The 26,056-nt window shown below is 41.7% G+C and overlaps 1 protein-coding gene across 1 annotated transcript in view; it reads left to right on the top strand.

The window, feature by feature from the left end:
• Window positions 1–5,325: 5,325 nt before the first annotated feature.
• RASGEF1B (RasGEF domain family member 1B) overlaps window positions 5,326–26,056 on the top strand; it is a 659,413-nt gene continuing 638,682 nt past the window's right edge. The window contains exon 1 of the mRNA XM_077274616.1: window positions 5,326–5,651. Coding sequence (XP_077130731.1) covers window positions 5,583–5,651 — 69 coding nt within the window. The 5' untranslated portion in view covers window positions 5,326–5,582. The remainder of the gene's footprint in view (window positions 5,652–26,056) is intronic.

Below are 26,056 nucleotides of genomic sequence, written 5' to 3'. Positions count from 1 at the left end.
GTTTATTGTGTGACTGTTGTGCGACTGTTGCTTGGTTTGTATGCTTGGAAATCCTTATCTGCCTTATTTTCTTCACCCATCCTTCACATCCTGGTGAATACCTCTGTTATTTGTGAGAGTATAACTTGTGTGAGTGGAATTCCATTTACCCTTGTCTTTGTTCCCGTCTGTTGGGTTGGTGTACTGCCTTACATGGTAGCACCTCTCTACCCCGGGTGGGGGAGGGGGCCAGATGCAGTGCTGCAGCTAGGAGACAGGGCAAGTGCAGAGACCTGGCATCCTCGCCATCTGATGTATCCCGGGGAACAGGGTGAGCTGTGCCCTAGTGCTAGGGCCAGGAAAGGTGCCCCTGGTCCCAGTCTACTCGCCAGTCCTATTGTGACAAGAAGATTATGTGGCAATACTGAAGTGACATCTCAAGACATCAGCCAGGAAGTTAAAGCTTGGGTGGAAATGGGTCTTTCAAATGGACAATGACCCGAAGCCAAAATGGTAACAAAGTGGCATAAGGATAACAAAGTCAATGTTTTGGAGTGGCCATCACAAAGCCCTGATCTCAATCCTATTGAAAATTTATGGTCAAAGCTGAAAAGGCAGGTGCGAGCAAGGCGACCTACAAACCTGGATCAGTTACACCAGTTTTGTCAGGAGGAATGGACCCAAATTCCAACCAACTATTGTGAGAAACTTGTGGAAGGTTTGTTCTGAGAAAAACATACATATGTGTCTTTTTATATAGTGTATGTAACCTTCTGGTTTTAATTGTATATCATTGTAATTTTACTTTCACAGCTGGACTGCTGTATTCCTTGGATGTGATCCACCTTCCAATAACAGTGTTCAGTGCTTTCCTCCAACTGAAAATTGTGGTAAAAATGCAAAATCACACAACGATTGCATGTTGTGAACCTACCCTAGGTGGAACAGGGATGAACAGCAGGGTTGTGTCTTACACTACAATGTGGTAGTGCTGCAGAGTGCTAGGAATGACAACAGAAGAGAAGAATTTTGTCACGTAACAGTGTGAGTATGACAATCGCATGTAAGTGAAGCAGCCATATAATAACTGCTAGATCCTGCAAGCAGAGCTGAATCCTGACAGTGAGTATATTTCAGGCTGTTAGGATTTGCTACAGGGCTTCATTTTATAATTAAAGGGTGTGTCCAGGTTTGAGATGAAAGTCTTCAGTCACTATAGGTGGCTGCAGGCTTCTGAATTCTCACAGTGCATGCACTGCACACTTGGAGGATTCTCCCTTGCACAAGTATGTGATTTGTATACTTCTGGCCACATTCTGACTAGATGTGTCTGGCCTCGTTCAATTCATTTTCACTGAGTGCGGCCACGCATGTCTAGTCAGCACGTGATCACATATATGCAAATCACCGGCACTAGAGAATCCTGACAGCGTGAAGTGAGCCCTGTAAAAATTCAGAATTCTGCAGTCACATAGAATGACTACAGACTCATCACAAACTTGGACAATCCCTTTAATATTCCTAACAAATAAAAATATGAGAATTAGACAGTATCATAAAAAATCATTTACAACCAGGTACCTGATAGATGACGGAGTCTGGAGTCGTTCTCTTTCTTTTCTTCTTCTTGTCCAAACTCCATAAGTTTTCTGATCCACAGCTGTCTTTGCAGACTTCCATCTTCTCCGGTCTTCTGTAGCAACACCCTTATAGATAGCAGTGCCATTATAATGCTCCTGAATAAAAATATCTGCCCTGTGCTAAGCCCCTGAATAAATAATTGCCCCTCACTACATTCCCTGTGCAAATTATGACCCCCACACTATCCCTCTTATGGTACATGCTCTACACACTGCCCCTCCTTTCCATACTGGGCCCATCTCTTCACACTGTTCTCTAACACTGAGTCTCCCTAAGTCTCTAAACTGTGCCCCCTCATCACACTCCCCCCTTCTTGGTATACTGTCACCTCCTGGCTGTGTCCTTACACTGTTCCCCCATGCTACACCCCCCAAACTACTCAGTCAGTTCTGTGCCCCCATACTGTCTACTTGCACTATTCCCCTCCATAGTCTCCTCACACGTTCCTTCCTCCCTCCTCATACATTTACCATCTCACTTTCCATACTGCCTTCACACACATCCCTCCGACTCCCAATACTGTGTCCGCACACATCCCATCACCCTCTCTCACCATACACTGCCCTCATACATTTTCCCCTCGCTCCTCATACTGTCTGCACCCATCCCCCGTACATGTCCCTGTCTCCTCATATTGTGTCTTCAAATTTCTCCTGCTCCCCATATTGTGTCTGCACCTGTCCCTTCCTTGCCCCCCAATCTTGTCCTCAAATCATCCACAGTTACACAAAATCTCACCCAGTCCCATTACACTAAATACCCCCATCACAGTAGATCTCCTTCAGCCCTGTTACAATAAATCTCCCCTACACAGTAAATTCTCCACACACAGTAAATATCCCCCTACACACACACACACACACACACACACACACACACACACACACACACACACACACACACACACACACACACACACACACACAGTAAATACGCCCTCACACACAGTAAATACCCCCCAAACAGTAAATAACCCCCTCACACAGCAAATACCCCCCACACAGTAACTACCCCCACACAGTAAATATCCTCCCACAGTAAATACAACCACAAACACACAGTAAATGCACCCCCCATAAACACCATGCACACCCAGTAAATACCACAGACATGCACTAAATATCCCCACACACTAAATACACACACACAGTAAATGCACCCCCCCCTAGTAAACAGCACCCACATCCAGTAAATATCCCCTCTGCACAGTAAATACACCCCCAGGAATGAAATGCCCCTCCAAGCAGTAAATACACCTCGCTATATCTTCAGTGTCTTCAGCTCCAATGTTGAGACTTACCACCAGTGTGCGCTTCTGCAGTGCCGGTGAGAGAAATCAGCAGCATGATCACACATGACCTGATCACGCTGCTGGCATCACTCTGACCCAGTAGTCAGAGATTCAGTTGTACTCACGCCTGTAAGATGTGAGTAGAATTGATCTCTGAGAGCCAGCACGCTGCAACTTCTCTGTGCCAGCTGTCAGCTGTACAGCTGGTTCAGAGAACTGCCGACTTCCAGTCCAGGGGGCTGCAGAATGCGGACCGGTGCATTAGGCAGCCCGTGACCCACCCCCAGCCGACTGCGCCCAGGTTACATGCCCCAGCTGCCCCCCCTAGATACGCCTATGCAGAGGTGTATCTAGCCTTTCCTGCACCCGGGGCAAAGGATCAGTTTGGCGCGCCCCCCCAACCTCCCCCATTTGAACCTTAACTCTGTTGAAACTGTATGACCAAGCCAAGGTACATTCCTGAATCCCCATTATGTTAAAATAGATACCAATAAAAGTAAAATTAATTGAGACAGCGGTAGGTTGTGTTTTTGAATATTCATATTGAATCAGGAGCCCCATATAATCCTGCAGAAACGTTGATTATGGCCCCATAAGATGCTCCATAAATATATTTGCGCCATATAATGCTGCACAAACGTTGATTATGCCCCATAAGATGCTCCATAAATATGTTTGCCCCATATAGTGCTGCAGAAATGGTGATTATGCCCCATAAGATGCTCCATAAATATATTTGCCCCATATAGTGCTGCAAAAATGTTGATTATGCCCCATAAGATGCTCCATAGATATATTTGCCCCATATAGTGCTGCAGAAACGTTGATTATGCCCCATAAGATGCTCCATATATATGTTTGCCCCAAATAGTGATGCAGAAACGGTGATTATGCCCCATAAGATGCTCCATAAATATGTTTGCGCCATATAGTGCTGCAGAAATGTTGATTATGCCCCATAAGATGCTCCATACAGACACTTGCCCCATTTGCTGTTGCTGTGATAAAAAAATCACATACTCACCTTTCCGTCGCTCAGGCCCCCGGCTCTGTCAATATTCACCCGCTCCTCATTCCAGCCACTGCTCCATCTTCAGCATCAGCACTGACGCTCAGGCAGAGGGCGCGCACTAACCACGTCACCGCGCCCTCTGACCTCAGTGTCACTGCTGAAGACCGAGCGACGCCGGAACGAGGAGCAGGTGAATATTGTGCAGCGCAGCGCTCCCCTCCCCATACTCACCTGACCCTGGCGCTGTGCAGTCCCTGCTTCCCCGGGGTGGCGCTGCAGCTTCTCCCTGTACTGAGCGGTCAACGTTAACGCTCATTACAGTAATGAATATGCGGCTCCACCCCTATGGGAGGTGGAGCCGCATATTCATTACTGTAATGAGCGGTACCATGTGACCGCTCAGAACAGGAAGAAGCTGGGGCGCCGGGGAACCGGAGACCTGCAGGGACCGCGCTGCCAGGAGTAGGTGAGTATCTCAGTGTGGGGGCGGCAGAATGCCGCCGACGAGGAGCTTCCTTGGACCGCCGCATCACCAGGCGGCCCGCTGGCGCCCCCCTGTCGGCTGCGCCCGGGGCACATGCCCCTGCTGCCCCCCTGGATACGCCACTGCGCCTATGAATGTGCCCCTTCTATGTACTGTGTACAGGAACATACTGTGGTCTGATCATATCACAGCTCCTGGCCAGGGGAGATCATTGATTTTTTCTGGGAGGTAAAACATGTTTTAAGCAGGCAGCAAAATATTTTACGTCACAAAAAGAATCAGCTGTGATCCCCTGCTGTAATATCTGTATACTCTTTTGCTTCCTCCCCTGCCCAGGAGATGTGGTACGATCAGACCATGTTCCTGTATGGTCAGACACGGCCATTACACGGCACCCAGCAGGGGCACATTTATAAGATTATCTCAGCACAGGAACATTTTTTTAACCACATCCAACTGTGTAAGTTATTTTTATTTCAAGAGCTATTGATTAAAATAAACTTTTATCATAGGACAACCCTTTAAAAAATGTTAAAGTTGTTGTAGTTGTATGTTCCATGCTTTAAACAAAACAGGTTACTAAAGTTCACAAGATTTCTTGCATGCACAGTGAAGATATGCAGAAATATATCTTTATTAATCATAGTGTAGTTGTTATTATTCGTGGACTAATGTACATTGGGATTCGCCTCTTCATGCAGTGACTTGGCCAGACATAAAGCCGTGTAATAAGCTCCACAAGGCTGCGGCACAAGTCACAAGATCTGCTGCCAAAGTCACAAATCCCTGTAGCCAAAGAGTTTGAGGCAGTGTTTCTTCTGGGTGCCGCAGTGTTGTCCCTCTCTCTACCCCCTCGGCAGGGCCCTTCTCTTTTTTACTATGGTAATAGTGACATTCAGCTGGAAAGGCTAGGAGCAGACATCAAAAGCCTAGACAGTGCTGGTGATTTCTCCTTTCATGTCCCTGTGTGTCTATCCAAGAGCCTGACAATGCTGGACCAGAGACATTCCTTGGAGATGCACCCTCACATCATCACCAGCCAAGGCTGGATGGAAGATTTGGAAATGTGGAAACCCAAATGCTAAAAAAAACATTTTCCTGGATAACTCTCTGGATATTAAGCCTTTTATTAGAATTGTACTGCAATATCTGCTGGTCAGATACACTGATTGTATATGGCAAAGTTTTTTGCAGAGCTTCTGGGCTGCACATTGAGAGACAAGGGTGGGTCTCCTACATTTGAGGTGAGTCCCCAAGGAGCTGAGGGTGCTGCTAAGTGCTCACCATGTGTCCACTGTGAGGCATAGTGGGTGGGATGCTGCATTGCTGGACCTCTCACCTTGCATGTTGTCTGGGGATGCTGCAGACAACTTTCAATTCATTGAAGATGCAGACACCAAGGTGTTTTAGGGCAGCAGCCATGCCGGAATGTGTCACGTTATAGGATTTGGAAATGCCTGCTATTTGTATTCCTACACATGCTATATAGTGCAGTGGTGCTGACAAGCTTCACAAACATGTGTAGGACACTGCAGAGGATAACAACAGGGGAGACCTTTGTGAATTATCTGCCTGTTATTATTTTTCAATTAAGGATCTACAGTAACGTCTTTTCCTCTGGCTGTAAATTTGACGTTGTGCCCATTTTTCTGTTTTGTTTATACCACCCAAATTCTATAAAAAAAAAAAGCACATTAAGTGAATCATGTCAGCTGGTGAAAGCGGTTGTGTTGCAGTATATTATTTCAGCATTGTGCACATGGCTGATAATATGATGGGCGTTATGTTTTCAGCAGTCAGACTTTCTTGGATTTAAAGTGACAGCTTGTTTTTTTTTAAAATGTGCAGTTATATATACAGTTTATGACCTAGCTGGATTTTTTTGCGTTAAGTTGATTCTTTGTCATAAATGTAGCTAAACATTGTAAAAAAATATAATGGTCACTTTAGCTTGTATTTTAGTCACTAATAGACATTGGTAATGTTAGTGGCTATATTTTGAACAAGAAAAAAAATATAATAGCGATCTTAGTCCCCCCATGTCATTATAACTATAGCAATGTCTATTTATTTAGAAAAAAATACACAAATTTCTGTGCCTATATAATTCAGTACTGAAATAGAATTATGCAACTCCCGTATAATACTGCTATACATTCACCATGTAAAAATGCAATACCATACCCAAAGGTCATATCACCGCTGTGCGCCGCTATAAGCATTATATAATTTTGCACAGTATTAAAAAAATGCAGCCATACCGAGCAGAATTAAAAGTTCTATACAATGCTAGGACCATCAAGGCATCTATGAAGGAATGGGTACACAATGTGTTTTTCCGGGAACCCACCTGAAAAAGCGTTAAAATTAATGCAGCCATATCATGCACAATTAAAAGTTCTATACACTGCTCATAGGACGATCAAGGCATCTATAAAGGAATATGTACACAACGTCGTTTTTAGCTTGTAACCCACATGAAAAAGCATTAAAATTAATGCAGCCATATCATGCACAATTAAAAGTTCTATACACTGCTCGCAGGACTATCAAGGCTTCTATAAAGGAATATGTACACAACGTCTTTTTTAGCTTGTAAGCCACATGAAAAAGCGTTAAAAATAAAGAACATATATACAGTAATGTCAAAATGACTTGCTGTGCGTGTGTTCTAGGACTTTTTAAACATTTTTTTTTAACTGCTTTAGGCTTTGAAAGCAGTGATTCAGCTAAAAGAACTGACCGGTTAATTCTTTATGCGGCTTTCGCTTGGAAGTCACCACTATGTTATATGTTAAATTAAAGCAAATGAAAATCTGTCTCCAAAAACTTTTAAACAAGAAACTTCAGGAAAATCAGTTTTCCTTTCTGCTTTAAAAACAATGCTGGTATACCGGAATGTGAAAGATACTGTGTGCACATACTCTTATAAAAAAAACAAGTATAGCAGTGCCAGCCAGTTTTCCTCTACACTGCCAATATCCAGTTTTCCCCTTTATTAGTACCACCCAGGGTTCCAAGTACAATGTTCCCTTCTCTTTACTACTCATGCTGGTCTCCTCTGTCAATCTAAGCAAAAAGTTAAAAGGTAGTGATGTATGGCAGACAACGTGCCAACCTCTATCATTTAATATTAGTGCTGAAAATAATGCAGTGTGATTGGCAGAAGTGGTCATTGACTTATTACTGCTGTTGACTGCTCTGTCCCCCTGGTTAAACCCCCCAGGAAGAAGCGGAACGCGAAACGCGCGTCGGGGACCCACGCTGCTAAACTAGGTCGTATACCCCTTTATCCTTATGTTTATTTAGATTGATCTCCTTTTGTCCATTTTTGGTTGCTGCTAATACTGCCATACTATATATACATGCTCCAACTTACTGAGTGTATGTAGTCTTCATCTATGCCCGCTACATTGGGATTATATTAATTTTTGTATAGATTGATCTGTGTCTGCTGTACTTAAAATCATACTGAGGTATATTTTGCCCTAATTATCATATATGACTCATGACAGATCGTTTATTAGCACTAAGCACTTTATTATGTGGTATTAGTTTATTAGCAATTATTTTTATATATATTATTGGCGTCATTTATAACGTTTCTCATGGTCTCCTTAATAACATGTAGGCTTGGATAAGCCACTTTGAATAGAAGCAATTTTGGGGAAACATAAATACAACAGCCCTTAGTATATATGAGATATATGTGATGTTTAGCCAAGTGGGCGCTAACTAACGGGGATATTTAGGATACATCAGGGGTGCATTACCCAGCTGGGCAGCTATATTGGGCACTAGTATCTTCATTTTTTAACTTTTGTACTTGTATTAAAATTGTTTAATAATAAAGTGTTTAAATTTTAGATTGGCGTTTGCTTCCATTTTTCTCAGATTGGTTTATATATTGCTGTGGGAAGTGCCACTATTTAAAGGGAACCTATCACCCCGTTTTTTAAAGATTAGTTAAAAATAGTGTGAAATAGGGGCAGAGCTGGGCTTTACATTAGTGTCTTTTTGTTGCCTTTATTCCCCCGTTAGGCTGCCGAAATACCTTTGTGAAGTGTCCGTTTTGTCCTGTCACTCAAGTTGGTCAGGTCGGATGGGCGTGGTTAAATAGCGGTTCCTCCCCCCAGCTTCTCGGCGTGTCTTTCGTAAACGCGATCTGTGAATGGCACAGATCGCGCTTTTTCTTAGCAGTTGCGCAGTGAATTTGCCTCCGGCGCCTGCGCATTATGTTTTGCCCAACTGTGGGCATAGCATAATTTACATCACTGCGCATGCGCGGGTCGTAACTTTAGCCTTGGTGCCCCGGAAGTGATCATATGGGCATAGTGTTTATCTGGATGCCGGTAAATTTTTCCCAGCCCGAACTGCGAGCGTAAGTTTGGTGCCAAAATCGCTCGCCTGCCTATCGTTCTATCTATCGTTCTTTCTATCAAACTATCTATCGTTCAATCTATCTATCGATCTTTCTATCTATCGTTCTTTCTATCTATTCTCTATCTATCTATTATCTATCTATCGTTCTTTCTATCAATTATCTATCTTATCTATTATCTATCGTTCTTTTTATGTATCTATCTATTATCTATTTTCCTATATATCCTTCTTTCTATCTATCTATCTATTATCTATCTTTCTTTCTCTCTATCTATTATCTATATATCGTTCTTTCTATCTATCTATTGATCTTTCTATCTATTATATGTCGTTCTTTCTATCTATCTATTATATAACTATCGTTCTTTATATCTATCTATCTATTGATCTTTCAATCTATTTATTTTCTATCTATCGTTCTTTTTATCTATCTATTATCTATCTATCTATTGTTCTTTCTATCTATAGATATTTCTATCTATCGTTCTTTCTATCTATCTATATATCGATCGATCTTTCTATCTATTACCTATCTGTTGTTACTTCTATCTTTCTATCTATCGATCATCTATCTATCTATCTATCTATCTATCTATCTATCGTTTTTTCTATCTATTATCTATCGTTATTTCTATATATCTATAATCTATGTATCTATCGTTCTGTCTATCTATCTATCTATCTATCTATCTATCTATTGTTATTTCTATCTATCGTTCTTTCTATCTATTAGCTATCATTCTTTCCATCTACCTATCTATTAGCTATTGTTCTTTCTATCTATCGATCGATTGATCTTTCTATCTATCTATCGATCTTTCTATCTATATATTATCTATCGTTCTTTCTCTCTATCTATCTATTTATTATCTATCTATCGTTCTTTCTATCTATCTATTTATAGATCTTTCTATCTATCTATTATCTATCGTTATTTTTATCTATATATTATCTTTCTTTCCTTCTTTCTATCTTTCTATCTATTACACAGGTCAACAAAAAATTTTTTTTTTTCTGGTGTCCAAAATATTTTAATGAATTTAGGGTATTTTTGGGGTGCTGATTCTGAATATGTCATCAGTTTTGCCAGATTGGCTCAAGTTTTTGAGATTTTTGGTATCTTATTTATAGCACTTGTTGGTAAATGCGACGCATCATCTCGTTAATTTCTTTGGATTAGTACTTGAACTGAGCAGTTCTCAATATAGTTGTGTGTTAATTAGTGTTCTAAAAGTTTGTTCATAGCTTGATTTTTGCACTAACTTTATGTTGTTGTCTGTTTTCCAGTGAAAAGCATGAACTCATCAAGAAGAAGTTGTCTTAACGATCCAGACTCATCCTGTTACATTTGTGGTGAATACACACTGCCAAAACATAGAAGAAACATAACAGACTTCGTAAAAAAAGTGTATTTTGCCTATTTTGGGGTTATGCTTGGGGACCAAGACAAGTTTTGGGCACCACACATAGTGTGCAAAGCATGTATCGAATTATTACGAAAATGGAGCAAAGGACAAAGAAAAAGCTTCAAATTTGGTGTTCCAATGGTGTGGAGAGAGCCAAAAAATCATCATGATGACTGTTATTTCTGTGCAGTGCAAGTGCAAGGATTCAATAAGCATAAGAAACGAAAATGGGAGTAACATGGAATCTGCAAGAAGGCCTGTCCCTCATTGTGAAGATGTGCCTGTACCTGTGTTTACCATAAATAACAGTCATCATGATGATTTTTTGGCTCTCTCCACACCATTGGAACACCAAATTTGAAGCTTTTTCTTTGTCCTTTGCTCCATTTTCGTAATAATTCGATACATGCTTTGCACACTATGTGTGGTGCCCAAAACTTGTCTTGGTCCCCAAGCATAACCCCAAAATAGGCAAAATACACTTTTTTTACGAAGTCTGTTGTGTTTCTTCTATGTTTTGGCAGTGTGTATTCACCACAAATGTAACAGAATGAGTCTGGATCATTAAGACAACTTCTTCTTGATGAGTTCATGCTTTTCACTGGAAAACAGACAACAACATAAAGTTAGTGCAAAAATCAAGCTATGAACAAACTTTTAGAACACTAATTAACACAAAACTATATTGAGAACTGCTCAGTTCAAGTACTAATCCAAAGAAATTAATGAGATGATGCGTCGCATTTACCAACAAGTGCTATAAATAAGATACCAAAAATCTCAAAAACTTGAGCCAATCTGGCAAAACTGATGACATATTCAGAATCAGCACCCCAAAAATACCCTAAATTCGATGAAATATCTTTGGCACCAAAAATGCTTTTGACCAGTGTTATCTATCTATCTATCTATCTATCTATCTATCTATCTATCTATCTATCTATCATTATTTCAATCTATCGATCTATCTATCTATTGTTATTTCTATCTATCTATTATTTATCTATCTATTACCTATCTATTTATTAGCTATCTATCGATCTTTCTATCTATTATCTATTGTGTTATCTATCTATTTTTTATCTATCGTTCCTTCTATCTATCTATCTATCTATCTATCTATCTCTATCTATTATCTATCTATCGTTCTTTATATCTATTATCTATCTATCATTCTTTTTATCTATCTATCGTTCTTTCTATCTATATATCAATCATCTATCTATCTATCGTTATTTCTATCTATGGTTCTATCTATCTATTTATCTATCTATCTATTATCTATCTATCTATCGTTAGTTATATCTATCTATATTTACCTTTCTATCTATTATCTATTTTTCTATCGTTCTATCTATCTATCTTTCTGTCTATTATCTATTTATCTATTGATCTTTCTATCTATTATCTATTGATCGTTCTATCTATCTCTTATCTATCTATCGTTCTTTCTATCTATATACAGGTCCTTCTCAAAAAATTAGCATATAGTGTTAAATTTCATTATTTACCATAATGTAATGATTACAATTAAACTTTCATATACTATAGATTCATTATCCACCAACTGAAATTTGTCAGGTCTTTTATTGTTTTAATACTGATGATTTTGGCATACAACTCCTGATAACCCAAAAAACCTGTCTCAATAAATTAGCATATCAAGAAAAGGTTCTCTAAACAACCTATTACCCTAATCTTCTGAATCAACTAATTAACTCTAAACACATGCAAAAGATACCTGAGGCTTTTAAAAACTCCCTGCCTGGTTCATTACTCAAAACCCCCATCATGGGTAAGACTAGCGACCTGACAGATGTCAAGAAGGCCTTCATTGACACCCTCAAGCAAGAGGGTAAGACCCAGAAAGAAATTTCTCAACAAATAGGCTGTTCCCAGAGTGCTGTATCAAGGCACCTCAATGGTAAGTCTGTTGGAAGGCAAAAATGTGGCAGAAAACGCTGTACAACGAGAAGAGGTGACCGGACCCTGAGGAGGATTGTGGAGAAGGACCGATTCCAGACCTTGGGGAACCTGAGGAAGCAGTGGACTGAGTCTGGTGTGGAAGGAAATGGGCTACAGGTGCCGCATTCCCCAGGTAAAGCCACTTTTGAACCATAAACAGCAGCAGAAGCGCCTGACCTGGGCTACAGAGAAGCAGCACTGGACTGTTGCTAAGTGGTCCCAAGTACTTTTTTCTGATGAAAGCAAATTTTGCATGTCATTCGGAAATCAAGGTGCCAGAGTCTGGAGGAAGACTGGGGAGAAGGAAATGCCAAAATGCCTGAAGTCCAGTGTCAAGTACCCACAGTCAGTGATGGTGTGGGGTGCCATGTCAGCTGCTGGTGTTGGTCCACTGTGTTTCATCAAGGGCAGGGTCAATGCAGCTAGCTATCAGGAGATTTTGGAGCACTTCATGCTTCCATCGGCTGAAATGCTTTATGGAGATGAAGATTTCATTTTTCAGCACGACCTGGCACCTGCTCACAGTGCCAAAACCACTGGTAAATGGTTTACTGACCATGGTATTACTGTGCTCAATTGGCCTGCCAACTCTCCTGACCTGAACCCCATAGAGAATCTGTGGGATATTGTGAAGAGAAAGTTGAGAGACGCAAGACCCAACACTCTGGATGAGCTTAAGGCCGCTATTGAAGCATCCTGGGCCTCCATAACATCTCAGCAGTGTCACAGGCTGATTGCCTCCATGCCACGCCGCATTGAAGCAGTCATTTCTGCCAAAGGATTCCCGACCAAGTATTGAGTGCATAACTGAACATTATTATTTGATGGTTTTTTTGTTTGTTATTAAAAAACACTTTTATTTGATTGGACGGGTGAAATTTGCTATTTTATTGAGACAGGTTTTTTGGGTTATCAGGAGTTGTATGCCAAAATCATCAGTATTAAAACAATAAAAGACCTGACAAATTTCAGTTGGTGGATAATAAATCTATAATATATGAAAGTTTAATTGTAATCACTACATTATGGTAAATAATGAAATTTAACACTATATGCTAATTTTTTGAGAAGGACCTGTATCTATCTATTATCTATATATCTATCTATTGATCTTTCTATCTATCTATTATCTATCTATCGTTCTATTTATCTATCTATATATCTATCTACTATCTATCAATATATAGATAAAAAGAACTATGATAGATAGATAATAGATAGATATATAGATAGATTCATAGAACGATAGATAGATAATATATAGATAAAAAGAACTATAGATAATCTATCGTTCTGTCTATCTATCTATCTATCTATCTATCTATCTATCTATCTATCTATCTCTTTTCAGCTACCTATCCCATTCTATCGAACCCTTCTAACTTTCTTATTCCTTCTTTCTATCTATTTATCTAACTCATCTATCTAAGAGCAGATTACATACAACATACAACCGGCATCATAAACACTGTGACATACACCCAGCGATATACAACTTGTAACCTATCACATTTGACATGCAACATACGACTTTGAACATACTATGTGCGACATGCAACGTGCGACGACAACATGCGACATACGATAACATGCGACACACAACATGCGACATGCAAGATGCGACTACATGCGAAATGCTGCAACATGCGAGTACATGCGACTACATGCGTATTGCAACAACATGCGACTACATGTCGCATGTAACTACATGCGGCAACATGCAAGTACATGCAACAACATGCGACTACATGTCACATGCGGCAACATGCATTGACATGCAACAACATGCGACATGCAACAACATGCAGGTACATGCGACATGCAACATGAGAATACATGTGACATGCAACAACATGCGGAAACATGCAACGTGCCCCTACATGCAATCACATGCTCCATGCAACAACATGTGACCACATGAGACTACATGTGAAAATCTACATGCGAATAAATGAGACATACGACAGCATGCGACGTGCAAATACATCACACTAACTACATGCGACATGCAACCACATGCTACATGCTAAACCATCCGTCAGCATGCAAAATTCATAACCATGCGCCATGCGATAGCATGCTCGTTGCGACATGCGGCGACATGCAGCATGTAACATACACCATACACAACATACATACAATACATACATACAGACATACAGTACATACAACATAGATTACATACTCACCATCACTTGTCACTGTGATCCCCGAAGCCAGTGTCATCTATAAAAAAAATTAAAATAAAAAAATTAAAAATCCCTGTCCGCAGAAATCCTATGTAAACGAGTGTCCCATGACGATCTCCCGTGGAGAGCAGGAACATCTGCAGATGTGACTGCTCGCCAGGGGCTCCAGGAACACAATGAAGGTAGGCAAGTATCCTTCCACATTGTGTTACTCACAATGTATTCCTCCAACACTGTGACAAAATAGTCCCTGGCTTCACTTCTGCCAATGCTGTTCAGGCAGCTTTGCTACAAATTGAGACTAGGAAAAATGGTTGACCTCTTCAGTGATGCACTGCAGGAGACATTATCTCCTGTCATTGTGTCACTGAGGGTCCTATAGATCAGAGACATCACCCGATGTCACTGTGCTATAGGGCAGATCCTCGAGGGACACGCGTCACTTGTTGGACTACGGCGAACACAGGTAGTTTAAGGTTTGTTATTTTATTTTTTTTTAACAGGTCCAGAACTATGGTAAGTATGGTCAAATGAAGAATATTAAAACCTTTTTTTTGTAAAAATGTGTGTGTGTGTTATTAATCCATTACTATCATTGGATTACTAACGGATAGGTGTCTTATTGACGCCTCTCCGTTAGTAATCCGGCTTAATGTCACCTTACAATAGCAAGGTGACATTAACCCCTTATTACCCCATATCCCACCGCTACACGGGAGTGGGAAGAGAGGGGCTAAGTGCCGAAATTGGCGCATCTGACAGATGTGCCATTTCTGGGGCGGCTGCGTACTGGTTTGCGTTTGTAGCCGGGGGGGGCCAATATCCATGGACCCTCTCTAGGCTATGAATATCAGCCCACAGCTGTCTGCGTAGCCTTTCCTGGCGCTAAAAATAGGGTGACCCCCCAAAAAAAATTGACGTGGGGTCCCCCTATATTTTATATCTTCCCACTCCCGTGTAGCGGTGGGATATGGGGTAATAAGGGGTTAATGTCACCTTGCTATTGTAAGGTGACATTAAGCCGGATTACTAACGGAGAGGCGTCAATAAGACACCTATCCGTTAGTAATCCAATGATAGTAATGGATTAATAACACACACACACATTTTTACAAAAAAAAGGTTTTAATAGTCTTCATTTGACCATACTTACCATAGTTCTGGACCTGTTAAAAAAAAATAAAATAACAAACCTTAAACTACCTGTGTTCGCCGTAGTCCAACAAGTGACGCGTGTCCCTCGAGGATCTGCCCTATAGCACAGTGACATCGGGTGATGTCTCTGATCTATAGGACCCTCAGTGACACAATGACAGGAGATAATGTCTCCTGCAGTGCATCACTGAAGAGGTCAACCATTTTTCCTAGTCTCAATTTGTAGCAAAGCTGCCTGAACAGCATTGGCAGAAGTGAGGCCAGGGACTATTTTGTCACAGTGTTGGAGGAATACATTGTGAGTAACACAATGTGGAAGGATACTTTCCTACTTTCATTGTGTTCCTGGAGCCCCTGGCGAGCAGTCACATCTGCAGATGTTCCTGCTCTCCACGGGAGATCGTCGTGGGACACTCGTTTACATAGGATTTCTGCGGACAGGGATTTTTAATTTTTTTATTTTAATTTTTTTTATAGATGACACTGGCTTCGGGGATCACAGTGACAAGTGATGGTGAGTATGTAATCTATGTTGTATGTACTGTATGTCTGTATGTATGTATTGTATGTATGTTGTGTATGGTGTATGTTACATGCTGCATGTCGCCGCATGTCGCAACGAGCATGCTATCGCATGGCGCATGGTTATGAATTTTGCATGCTGACGGATGGTTTAGCATGTAGCATGTGGTTGCATGTCGCATGTAGTTAGTGTGATGTATTTGCACGTCGCATGCTGTCGTATGTCTCATTTATTCGCATGTAGATTTTCACATGTAGTCTCATGTGGTCACATGTTGTTGCATGGAGCATGTGATTGCATGTAGGGGCACGTTGCATGTTTCCGCATGTTGTTGCATGTCACATGTATTCTCATGTTGCATGTCGCATGTACCTGCATGTTGTTGCATGTCGCATGTTGTTGCATGTCATTGCATGTTGCCACATGTAGTTGCATGCGACATGTAGTCGCATGTTGTTGCAATACGCATGTAGTCGCATGTACTCGCATGTTGCAGCATTTCGCATGTAGTCGGATCTTGCATATCGCATGTTGTGTCATGTGACATGTAGTCGCATGTTGTTGTATGTTGCATGTTGTTGCATGCCGCATGTGGTCGCATGTAGTGACATGTTGCTTGATGCATGTTGTTGCATGTAGTCACATGTTGCCGCATGTTGCATGTCGCATGTTGTTGAATGTTGACGCATATGATATGTAGTTTCATGTTGTTGCATGTCGCATGTACTTGTACGTTGCCACATGTTGTTGCATGTGACATGTAGTCGCATGTTGTGTGTCGCATGTTATCGTATGTCGCATGTTGTCGTCGCATGTTGCATGTCGCACATAGTATATTCAAAGTCGTATGTTGCATGTCAAATGTGATAGGTTACAAGTTGTATATCGCTGGGTGTATGTCACAGTGTTTATGTTGCCGGTTGTATGTAATCTGCTCTTAGATAGATGAGTTAGATAAATAGATAGAAAGAAGGAATAAGAAAGTTAGAAGGGTTCAATAGAATGGGATAGGTAGCTGAAAAGAGATAGATAGATAGATAGATAGATAGATAGATAGATAGACAGAACGATAGATAGATAATATATAGATAAAAAGAACTATAGATAGATAGATAATAGATAGATATATAGATAGATTCATAGAACGATAGATAGATAATAGATAGAAAGATCAATAGATAGATATATAGTTAATAGATAGATATATAGATAGAAAGAACGATAGATAGATAAGAGATAGATAGAACGATAGATAGATAATAGATAGAAAGATCAATAGATAGATAGATAATAGACAGAAAGATAGATAGATAGAACGATATAAAAATAGATAATAGATAGAAAGGTCAATATAGATAGATATAACTAACGATAGATAGATAGATAGATAGATAGATAGATAGATAGATAGATAATAGATAGATAGATAGATAGATAGAACCATAGATAGAAATAACGATAGATAGATGATTGATATATAGATAGAAAGAACGATAGATAGATGATTGATAGATAGATAGATAAAAATAACGATAGATAGATAATAGATATAAAGAACGATAGATAGATAATAGATAGAGATAGATAGATAGATAGAAAGAACGATAGATAAAAAATAGATAGATAACACAATAGATAATAGATAGAAAGATCGATAGATAGTTAGAAAGAACGATAGATAGCTAATAAATAGATAGGTAATAGATAGATAAATAATAGATAGATAGAAATAACGATAGATAGATAGAAAGAACAATAGATAGAAAGATCGATAGATAGAAATAATGATAGATAGATAGATGATAGATAGATAATAGATAGAAAGATAGAAAGAAGGAAAGAAAGATAATATATAGATAAAAATAACAATAGATAATAGATAGATAGAAAGATCTATAAATAGATAGAAAGAACGATAGATAGATAATAAATAGATAGATAGAGAGAAAGAACGATAGATAATATATAGATAGAAAGATCGATAGATAGATAGAAAGATCGATCGATCGATCAATACATAGAAAGAACAATAGCTAATAGATAGGTAGATGGAAAGAACGATAGCTAATAGATAGAAAGAATGATAGATAGAAATAACAATAGATAGATAGATAGACAGAACGATAGATACATAGATTATAGATATATAGAAATAACGATAGATAATAGATAGATAGATAATAGATAGATAAAAAGAACGATAGATAGAAAATAGATAGATAGAAAGATCAATAGATAGATAGATATAAAGAACGATAGTTATATAATAGATAGATAGAAAGAACGACAGATAATAGAAAGATCAATAGATAGATAGAAAGAACGATATATAGATAATAGAGAGAAAGAAATATAGATAATAGATAGATAGAAAGGATATATAGAAAAATAGATAATAGATAGATACATAAAAAGAACGATAGATAATAGATAAGATAGATAATTTATAGAAAGAACGATAGATAGATAATAGATAAGATAGAGAATAGATAGAAAGAACGATAGATAGAAAGATCGATAGATAGATTGAACGATAGATAGTTTGATAGAAAGAACGATAGATAGAACGATAGGCAGGCGAGCGATTTTGGCACCAAACTTACGCTCGCAGTTCGGGCTGAGAAAAATTTACCGGCATCCAGATAAACACTATGCCCATATGATCACTTCCGGGGCACCAAGGCTAAAGTTACGACCCGCGCATGCGCAGTGATGTAAATTATGCTATGCCCACAGTTGGGCAAAGCATAATACGCAGGCGCCAAATTAGAAGTAACTACGCAGGCGCTAAACACAACGCCAACGGCGGTACTAAACTTAGCAGAGAAACGCAAGAGGTGGGGGAGGAACCGCTATTTAACCACGCCCATCCGACCTGACCAACTTGAGTGACAGGACAAAACGGACACTTCACAAAGGTATTTCGGCAGCCTAACGGGGGAATAAAGGCAACAAAAAGGCACTAATGTAAAGCCCAGCTCTGCCCCTATTTCACACTATTTTTAACTAATCTTTAAAAAACGGGGTGATAGGTTCCCTTTAAGCCTTTTTTTTTAGTATAGGTGAACTGTTGGTGGTATGTTGGCTCATTCCTCCATGCAGATCTCCTCTGGAGTAGTGATGTTTTGGGCCTGTCGCTGGGCAACACGGATGTTCATCTCCCTCCAAAGGTTTTCTATAAGGTAGAGATTTAGAGACTGGCTAGACCAATCCAGGACCTTCATATGCTTCTTACAAAGCCACTTCTTCATTGCCCTGGCGTTGTGCTTGGGATCATTATCATGCTGAAAGACCCATCCACGTTTCATCATCAATGCCCTTGCTGATGAAAGGAGGTTTACACTCAAAGTCTCACAATACGTGGCCCCATTCATTCTTTCATGTACACGGATCAGTCGTCCTGGTCCCTTTGAAGAAAAAAGGCCTCAAAGCATGATGTTGCCACCCCAATGCTTCACAGTAGGTATGGTGTTCTTTGGATGCAACTCAGCATTCTGTCTACTCCAAACACTATGAGTTTTGTTTCTACCAAACAGTTCTACTTTGGTTTCATCAGACCGTATGACATTTTCCCAATGCTCCTCTGGATAATCCAAATGCTCTCTAGAGAACTTCAGATGGGCCCAGACATGTACTGGCTTAAGAAGGGGTCTTGTATAACTTCCATTTTATTATTATTGCTCCCACAGTTGATTTCATCACGCCAAGCTGCTTGCCTATTGCAGATTCAGTCTTCCCAGCTTGGTGCAGGGCTGCAATTTTGCTTCTGGTGTCCTTCAACAGCTCTTTGGTCTTCACCATAGTGGAGTTTGGAGTGTGACTGTTTGAGGTTGTGGACAGGAGTCTTTTATACTGATAACAAGTTCAAAGGTACCATTACTACAGGTAATGAGTGGAGGACAGAGTAGCCTCTTAAAGAAGAAGGCCAAATGCTTATTTTCCACCATAATTTGCAAAATAAATCTTGCCAAATCAGACAAGGTGATTTTCTGGATTTGTTTTCTCATTTTGACTCTCATAGTTGTGGTCTACCTATGCTGTCAACTCCAAGCCTCTCTCATCTTTTTAAGTGGGAGAACTTGCCCAATTTGTGGTTGACTAAATACTTGTTTCCCCATCATCATCCATTGTCTTCCACCCTTTTCTCCAGCCCCTTACCACTTGAAGCACCAAAAATGATTTAGTCTCTTCTCTAAGGCCTCTGACCTTAAAACCAAAAGATAGGCCCGCAAAAAACATTCACCTTTGCCACAGACCAACCCGGCTCCTATCAATGGCTCACCAGCAACAATAGTCTACTCTCGTCCTCCATTTCGTCCTCTAACGATGCCCTCCAAACTTCCCACCTGCTCCACGCCTGACCATACTGGTCCCATGACCTATTCAGCAGTGACCTAGAAAACATCCCTTATGGACCACAGGTCAGGTTCCACAATTCCGCTGGACATTCCAGGCCCAATGAATCCACTCAAGGTGCCAACTCCCGAAGCCGATCCCACTGTAAATGAGAAAGAGCATCAGCAATGGGATTAAACACAACCAACCTAACCTCAGACACAATCCATAAATAAAATTTTAAGCCCCCCCAAAAACAAGTGTTGCAATTAGTGATGAGCGAGTATGCTCTTTACTTGACTTTCTCCGAGCATGCTTGGGTTGTCAATGAGTTTTTCGGCGTGCTTGGAGATTTAGTTTGTGTCAACGTAGCTCCATGATTTGCGGCTTCTGAACAGCTTGAATACATGTGGGGATTGCATAACAAACAGGCACTCTGCCGTTGTACTCTTCTAGAAAGAGCGCCAACACCTTCAAGTCTTCCCGCAATTCTTTTTTTAGTCTTATAAAATGTACAGGGGATTTCACCCCTACTATCGCCAAAGATAACCACCGACAAAAAGCATGCCCCATCGGCATGATCCTGCAAGAAAAATTCAGCTAGCCTAACAAAGATTGTAGATCACGTAACGTTACTTTTCGTGAACTCCCCACTCTTCTAATCTCCTTCCACAAAGCAATTATCTTGTCCTCAAGTAATCTACACTCCATCGCCATATCGATCTCTATTCCCTTAAAACTCAATGAAGTTGCGGCCCCACTATCTTCTCATCCGCCAATGGAACCCCAAATCTGTTTGGCACACTCTCCATTGTATGCAATAATATCAAACAATCAGAGGCCTAAGCCAAACCGATAAAGGAATTGTCTAGGTAATGAATACAAGAATTCAAACCCGACACATCAACTCATTCCAAAAAAGTACTAAACTTTTCTAAATAAGCGTACAAAAGCAAACAACCTATGGGAAGACAGCGATCAACAAAAATCCTCCTTCCCAAAAACAGTCCATCAAATGCATGCTATCAGGATGCACCGCACCCAATCCATAGCCGCATCGAACAACGTGTTCAACACTGAGCACCATTGAGGATCGATCCTGTCATTCATCGACTATACTTTAGGAAAAGATAAATGATGAATAAGCCTGAATTTATTGGGCTCTTTCTTCAGATACACTCCAAGTGGTGATACCCTCAAATTACCGAGGGGAGCCACTGCAAACGGGCCCGCCATCCCACTCAAAGCAACTTCTTTCTGTAACTTATCAGAAACCACCTCCGGAAACTGCAACACTGACTTTAAATTTTTCTTGGATAACCGAACTTCCTGTTCAACAAACAAGATTTTATAACCATCCCTAAAACAATCTCTTAACAATACCGCCACTGCTGCATTAGGATACCTATTTAGCTGTCCCTCCATCATGTCCAGCTGAATCGGCGTCTCCTCTTTTTTAAATGGTATCGCCCCTTTCTGTCTGCCCCCTTTGAAACATTTTGCTGCTCCGTGTGTGCCCCAACATACTGAACACTCATGTTTAAAATTACACTTGCTCCCAAATTTGCACTTCCCCTCATTAAATGAAAAACACAGTCCGCTCTGCATTGCCACCAAGTATCCTGACTGTCCCCCTTGAAAATGCTTACTACTTTGACCCACCCTAGACGGAACCATCACCCTCATCCACAAAGCTATATCCTTATGATCCCACCGAATACTAGGCCGAACAGCCTTCCTTTGATGGAACTGCTCATCGTATGTTAACCAGCCCTGACCGCCGTATACCCAATAAGCCTCGCCTATCGCGTCCATATAGCAAAAAAAAGGCCTTTTCCCCAATCACACTAGCCAAAATGGTGAACGCATGCAACCAACTGGAGAAAGTTCTAGATATTAGACAATAACTCCTTTTTTCTTCATTCTCTCTCCTAGAATCCTCTCTCCTTACCCTATCTAGGGTATCATAACCACCAAAAATTCTCAGTGAGCCCCCAGACCCCAAGACCGCCCTAGAATTCCCTAACTGCATGGCTGACGATGACACCCCTCCTTGTAGCCCCCCCAGACCCCTATAACATAGCTAAATCTCTGAGGCTATGTAAGATTAACCCCATACCCCCGCTAACTCCCCCGGAAAATGCATCCTGACTATTAAGCTCAGGGTAAGCTAAGCAAGAGTTGAAAGGAAAGAAATGATCACTCTCACCTAGCTGCCTGGGTGCTGTGAACCCAGCAGCTGAAGATTCGGAATCCTGTTGAAGCTGTCCTGGTCCTATCCTGAGCCGATCCGCTGTCGATTCCGCAGCTCCTGTGTATCCCTGTCCCACAGGGCCCCAGCTCCCCTCAGAAGCTGTGCAAAACTCCTGTGCAAGGACCCTCAGGGCTACTGTTGCGCTGGGTATGGGGTTAGCATCCTGCTACCTATAAGGAGATGTGTTCTGTGATATGACCCCTAAACTGCTGACCGAGGCAGCTGACTTCTGCCCACATCCTCCTGGTGGTACGTGCACTGCCCCCTCACCTGGGCCTGAGCTGCGCTGCCCAACATTATCCTGCGCTGCTTCCGGCAACACGCTGCTGACAGGGCTGGCCGGCTGCCGCCAGCAATGCTCCCATTGCTGAAGGGCCACCAGGTAAGGCCCCTGCCTCCTTGAATCCCGGGATCTCCTCCGCTGAGCAGTCCCTACTGCAGTGCAGGTGCCCGCCGCTCCTGATCCCGGCATCCCCTGTCATGCTTTCTCAGATGAGAGGGAGGCCGACTCCTCACCCTGTTGTAGGCCCTGCCATCGAGTCGGATTCCTCCCAGCTCTGTAACACAATGCCTCCAGCCTGTGGCCTGCATCACTCACTGGAGGGTCCCCGGAGGGGCTCCTGTTTCTGCGCTGGACGCAGGGAGTGAACTAGGGACTTAAGCACGCCGGAGGCCTCGACCTCCGTGGCCTGCGTCCAACTGGGAGAGCCTGGGGAGCTCCGGTCACCATCCCCTGCAGCAGGTCGCTGATCGATACCTGCAGCCATTCCGTGCCCTGGGTGCCCGCTGCGTCCCTCAGCCTTTGCAGCAAGGTCTCCACATCCATCACTAACAGGTACCTTACAGCTTCTTGTTCTAATACGTGGGTGCCTAAAATTGTTGCCCTACTAAGATGGCTGACCTTTTCATACTGGCCCCTTAACCCCACCACTAACCCTTCTTTCCCCATGACCTAATCTACACACCTCCCATCACGTGTTATTAACCCCTTAATCTATCCTATTGCTCTGCCAGCTCACTACATTTCCACGTCACCCAGTCATGTTGGCCTCCCCAAAGGCCGGGGCCCAGTACGGCCTCTCTTGACAACTAAACATGGCAGTGGGGTGCGCAAAGTGAAGCAACACAGCTCTCAGTTGTGTGTACAAGCTGTCTTGTGAAATACTTGTGGGATAAAAGGCATATATTTTCCATCAAGCAAAGGGATGACTATTGGAAAGTCATGCTTTTAGACCCTCACTAAAAAAGCAGGATAAGCTGTGTTCCCTTGCAAAGCTTTCACAGAGAGGATGTCTGCCAACCCCACAGCTGAACAGGAGACCCCTCTTGACTTTTTGCAGAACCAATACTCTCACACCTATACTAGTTATGACAAATAGCCTAGGCAGCAGCAACAACTATAGTATATTTTACAATACATGGTGGACCTGATGTTTTGTCTGCCGTTGCACCAACCTGACACACTTCAGCAAATAAAAATGAACCAGCTGAACAGCCAGGTCCAGTCTAAAGGCCCCGTCTCACATAGCGATTTACCAACGATCACGACCAGCGATACGACCTGGCCGTGATCGTTGGTAAGTCATTGTGTGGTCGCTGGGGAGCTGTCACACAGACAGCTCTCTCCAGCGACCAACGATCAGGGGAACGACTTCGGCATCGTTGAAACTGTCTTCAACGATGCCGAAGTCCCCCTGCAGCACCCGGGTAACCAGGGTAAACATCGGGTTACGCTTAGTAACCCGATGTTTACCCTGGTTACCAAAAAAAACAAACAGTACATACTCACCATCTGATGTCCGTCAGGTCCCTTGCCGTCTGCTTCCTGCTCTGACTGAGCCGCCGTACAGTGAGAGCAGAGTGCAGCGGTGACGTCACTGCTGTGCTGCGCTCTCACTGTACGGCGGCACTCAGAGCAGGAAGCGGACGGCAAGGGACCTGACGGACATCAGATGGTGAGTATGTAGTGTTTGTTTTTTTTTACATTTACGCTGGTAACTAGGGTGTAAACATTGGGTTACTAAGCGCGGCCCTGCGCTTAGTAACCAGATGTTTACCCTGGTTACCAGTGAAGACATCGCTGGATCGGTGTCACACACACCGATTCAGCGATGTCAGTGGGACCTCAACGACCAAAAAAAGGTCCAGGCCATTCCAACACGACCAGCGATCTCGCAGCAGGGGCCTGGTCGCTGGTACGTGTCACACATAGCGAGATCGCTACTGAGGTCGCTGTTGCGTCACAAAACTAGTGACTCAGCAGCGATCTCGCTAGCGATCTCGCTATGTGAGACAGGGCCTTTACCTAGATTGTGTCCTTTTTCCAGCAGATACCCGAATTCAGCAGATTGACCCAGTGGTAAGAACTTACCCAGTAGGCTATGAAAGTGTACTCTCTAAGAAAATATTCTACACTGCTGGTGGCTTTGTCATACCCAAGTGGACCAGTGTATCCTGCTGTGAAAAACCTTACATTTATCAAAATGAATCAAGTAAGGATCAGTGCTAACTTTCATTAACCTACAGGTGATGCCAATGATTAGATCAGCTACACCATTTTTCTTAGTGCCAATCCATTGTCTTCTACACTGCTCTGCTGCCCCAAGTACAGATGACCCATGTCCAACCAGACATCTACTCCCTGTTCAACATACCATCTATACTTTACTGCTGCTGCTTAGGGCTGCCATTTTGGAGTTGCCCTATTTTGCCAGACGTCTCCTTGCCTGCCGCATCATATTTTTTATACTGTGCAACCTCTGCTACTGCCATTGCACAGTCATGCCAATCACGCATCTCCTGGCTGCCCAACATGTTCTAATACAGTTATACTGTACTTCTGCTGCCAGATTTTCCAGAGCCAGACATCTCTCTGACTTTCCTGTCATATTTTTATAGCGTGCATGTTATGCCGCTGCCATTGCCACAGCACAACCATACAAGCCACACACATCTCTTGGCTGCCCATAGTGTTTTGTTGTGCTGTACTGCTGCTTCCATGGCTCCTGTTGCTGGCACATCTTGCCTGTCCTGAACTATACTGTGTGGTTGTTGCCATTTGAGAAGCCATTGTTTCTTCACCTTCAAAACAGCATACTTGTTTCTGCTCCTTAAATAAAGTGATAATTTGTGGATGACTTATTGAAAAACTACCAGTTTATCAAAGAATAAATCTCTTTATACTCCTCAAACACAGATAATTTTTCCATCACGTCTTTTGAAAATGCCACTTCTTCTTTCTTTGTACCAACAGTGTTTAAAAAACAGCAAAGCAGGCATTTGTCATCCAAAAGAAATAATTTTTGAACAATGCACTAGAGGTGTGTTCCGTCAGCTTGTCTTCTGGGAGAACAAATGGATGAGGTGTTTGGAATCAAGGTGCCCAATCCTTATCTCCTAAACATCTAAACATTTTCTTTAGGGAAGAGTCAGAAGGTCC

Source organism: Ranitomeya variabilis, chromosome 1 (assembly GCF_051348905.1).
Source record: "Ranitomeya variabilis isolate aRanVar5 chromosome 1, aRanVar5.hap1, whole genome shotgun sequence".
In the NCBI taxonomy this organism is placed as follows: domain Eukaryota; kingdom Metazoa; phylum Chordata; class Amphibia; order Anura; family Dendrobatidae; genus Ranitomeya; species Ranitomeya variabilis.
The sequence above is the reverse complement of the archived record's forward strand: the minus strand, read 5'-3'. Positions and strand labels throughout refer to the sequence as shown.